This window comes from Ichthyophthirius multifiliis, assembly GCF_000220395.1.
Source record: "Ichthyophthirius multifiliis unplaced genomic scaffold scaff_1120509250006, whole genome shotgun sequence".
In the NCBI taxonomy this organism is placed as follows: Eukaryota; Ciliophora; class Oligohymenophorea; order Hymenostomatida; genus Ichthyophthirius; species Ichthyophthirius multifiliis.
In genome coordinates this window covers 1,515-3,229 of record NW_004087103.1, presented here as the reverse complement: position 1 = coordinate 3,229, position 1,715 = coordinate 1,515, and the positions used below count along the sequence as shown (strand labels likewise).

General features: G+C 18.2%; 1 protein-coding gene across 1 annotated transcript, besides 5 other annotated features; it reads right to left on the bottom strand. All coding sequences in view use genetic code 6, as the record gives it.

Annotated features, from left to right (window-relative positions):
* Positions 1-6: 6 nt before the first annotated feature.
* Positions 7-81: a microsatellite.
* Positions 16-60: a microsatellite.
* A 111-nt stretch (positions 82-192) lies between the features above and the next one.
* Positions 193-1,335, bottom strand: IMG5_045570 (NLI interacting factor-like phosphatase family protein, putative; the record flags this gene model as incomplete). The annotated part of the gene is made up of 3 exons (XM_004037625.1): positions 1,094-1,335; positions 931-1,046; positions 193-771 (listed from the first exon to the last, which is right to left on the bottom strand). The coding sequence occupies exons 1-3, from the start codon at positions 1,257-1,259 to the stop codon at positions 193-195; spliced, it is 861 nt and encodes a 286-aa protein (XP_004037673.1). The 5' UTR covers positions 1,260-1,335.
* Positions 800-923: a microsatellite.
* A 214-nt stretch (positions 1,336-1,549) lies between the features above and the next one.
* Positions 1,550-1,704: a microsatellite.
* Positions 1,595-1,680: a microsatellite.
* Positions 1,705-1,715: the final 11 nt, after the last annotated feature.

Genomic DNA, 1,715 nt, shown 5'->3' with positions numbered 1-1,715 from the left:
AATATTTATTATTATTATATATATATAATATATATATTATATATATATATATATATATATTTTTATTATATTTAAATATTAAATTTTTTTTTTTATAATAAAAAAAAAAAAAACCTATTTTTTTTTTTTTTAATAAAAAAATAAAAAAATATTAATTACGTAACAAAAATATATATATATATATATATTTTTTCAAAGTTCTGACATAATTAATTCGTTTTAATTATATATTTAATTATTCATTTCTTCTTATTATTAATTATCATTATTATTTTACATTTATTCCAATTAATTTTCCAAAACAATTCCATAAACTTTCTCTAAAGCTTCTTTTATATTTTAACATTCCGCATATAAATGCATTCTAAAATTTTAATAAATAATACTTCTAACATCTTCCACCCCTACAAGTCTTTTAAGAAAATCTAGTAAATACTTTAATTCAATATCACTTTTATTATCATAATAAGGTATAATAGGTATTCCATTTTCTATTTAATATCCAAAAGAATAAGCTGCATTATCAACTAAAACAATATCCTTTAAATCCCTATTCTTAAATATCCTCAAATCTTTTATATGTACACCTTCTGCTGTCTATATACAACTTTCCCTAAAAAGCCTATAGTCAATAATATCATTATTAGGATCTAAATAATCAAGCACTTTATCTGCATAGCAACTATGGGATGCAGTAAAAACTATTATCTCAAAACTTTTTGATAATTCCTTTAATACTTCCCTACAAAAAGGTCTTATATTTACACCAGCCTTTATTAAAGTAAATAATAAAAAAATGTATATTATATATACATAAAAAAATATATATATATAATGGAATATATATATATATATATATATATATATATATATATATATATTTATTTATATATACATTAATATATATATGCACATATATATATTTAGTACCTCTATAACTTCTTAATTTGGAAATTTTATTTATATAGTAATATCAGATTAAACATCTTAATTTTCATTACAATGTATAAGAGTTTCATCAAGATCGAAAACAATAGTTTTTTATTCTATATTTATATATTTATATATATCTATATAAAAAATTATTTATTACTATTTCCTTTTTTAGGTAAATCAACCATCTTGCTTTCTAAGACTTCCTAATTTACTTATTGGAGGGAAGTACAGAATTATAAAGCATGAAAAGATTAAATAAAATGTTCGAGGTAAATGTTGTTGAAATAATCCTCGGAATTAGGATATCTATTATACATGTCCATTGAAGTATTATAATAACAAAATGCACTATTTATAGGTTAGAAAGAAGTATCTTTTTAGTTGAAAAAATTCGGCTTAAAATCTCCAGGGGTTTTTTTTTATAAACTGCTTTAATGTGAAAGGCTTATTTCTATGTTCTCAATTAAAACATCATTCTTACTATCTTGTTTAATTATGTATTAGTCTATATGATCTTTGTTAATCTAAGTAACGTATTAATTTAGTTGAAGCTTTTTATCTTCTAATGATTTTTATCGATTAAAAGTGTTATTATTAGTGCTATTAGATAATAATTATTATGATTAATTATTATTATTATTATTATTATTATTATTATTATTATTACTTTTTATTATTACTTTTTTTATATTTATTGTTCATATTATTATTGTTATTATTGCTATTTTAGTTATATTTATTGTTATTAAATAGTTAATTATTATTATTGTAACATTTTT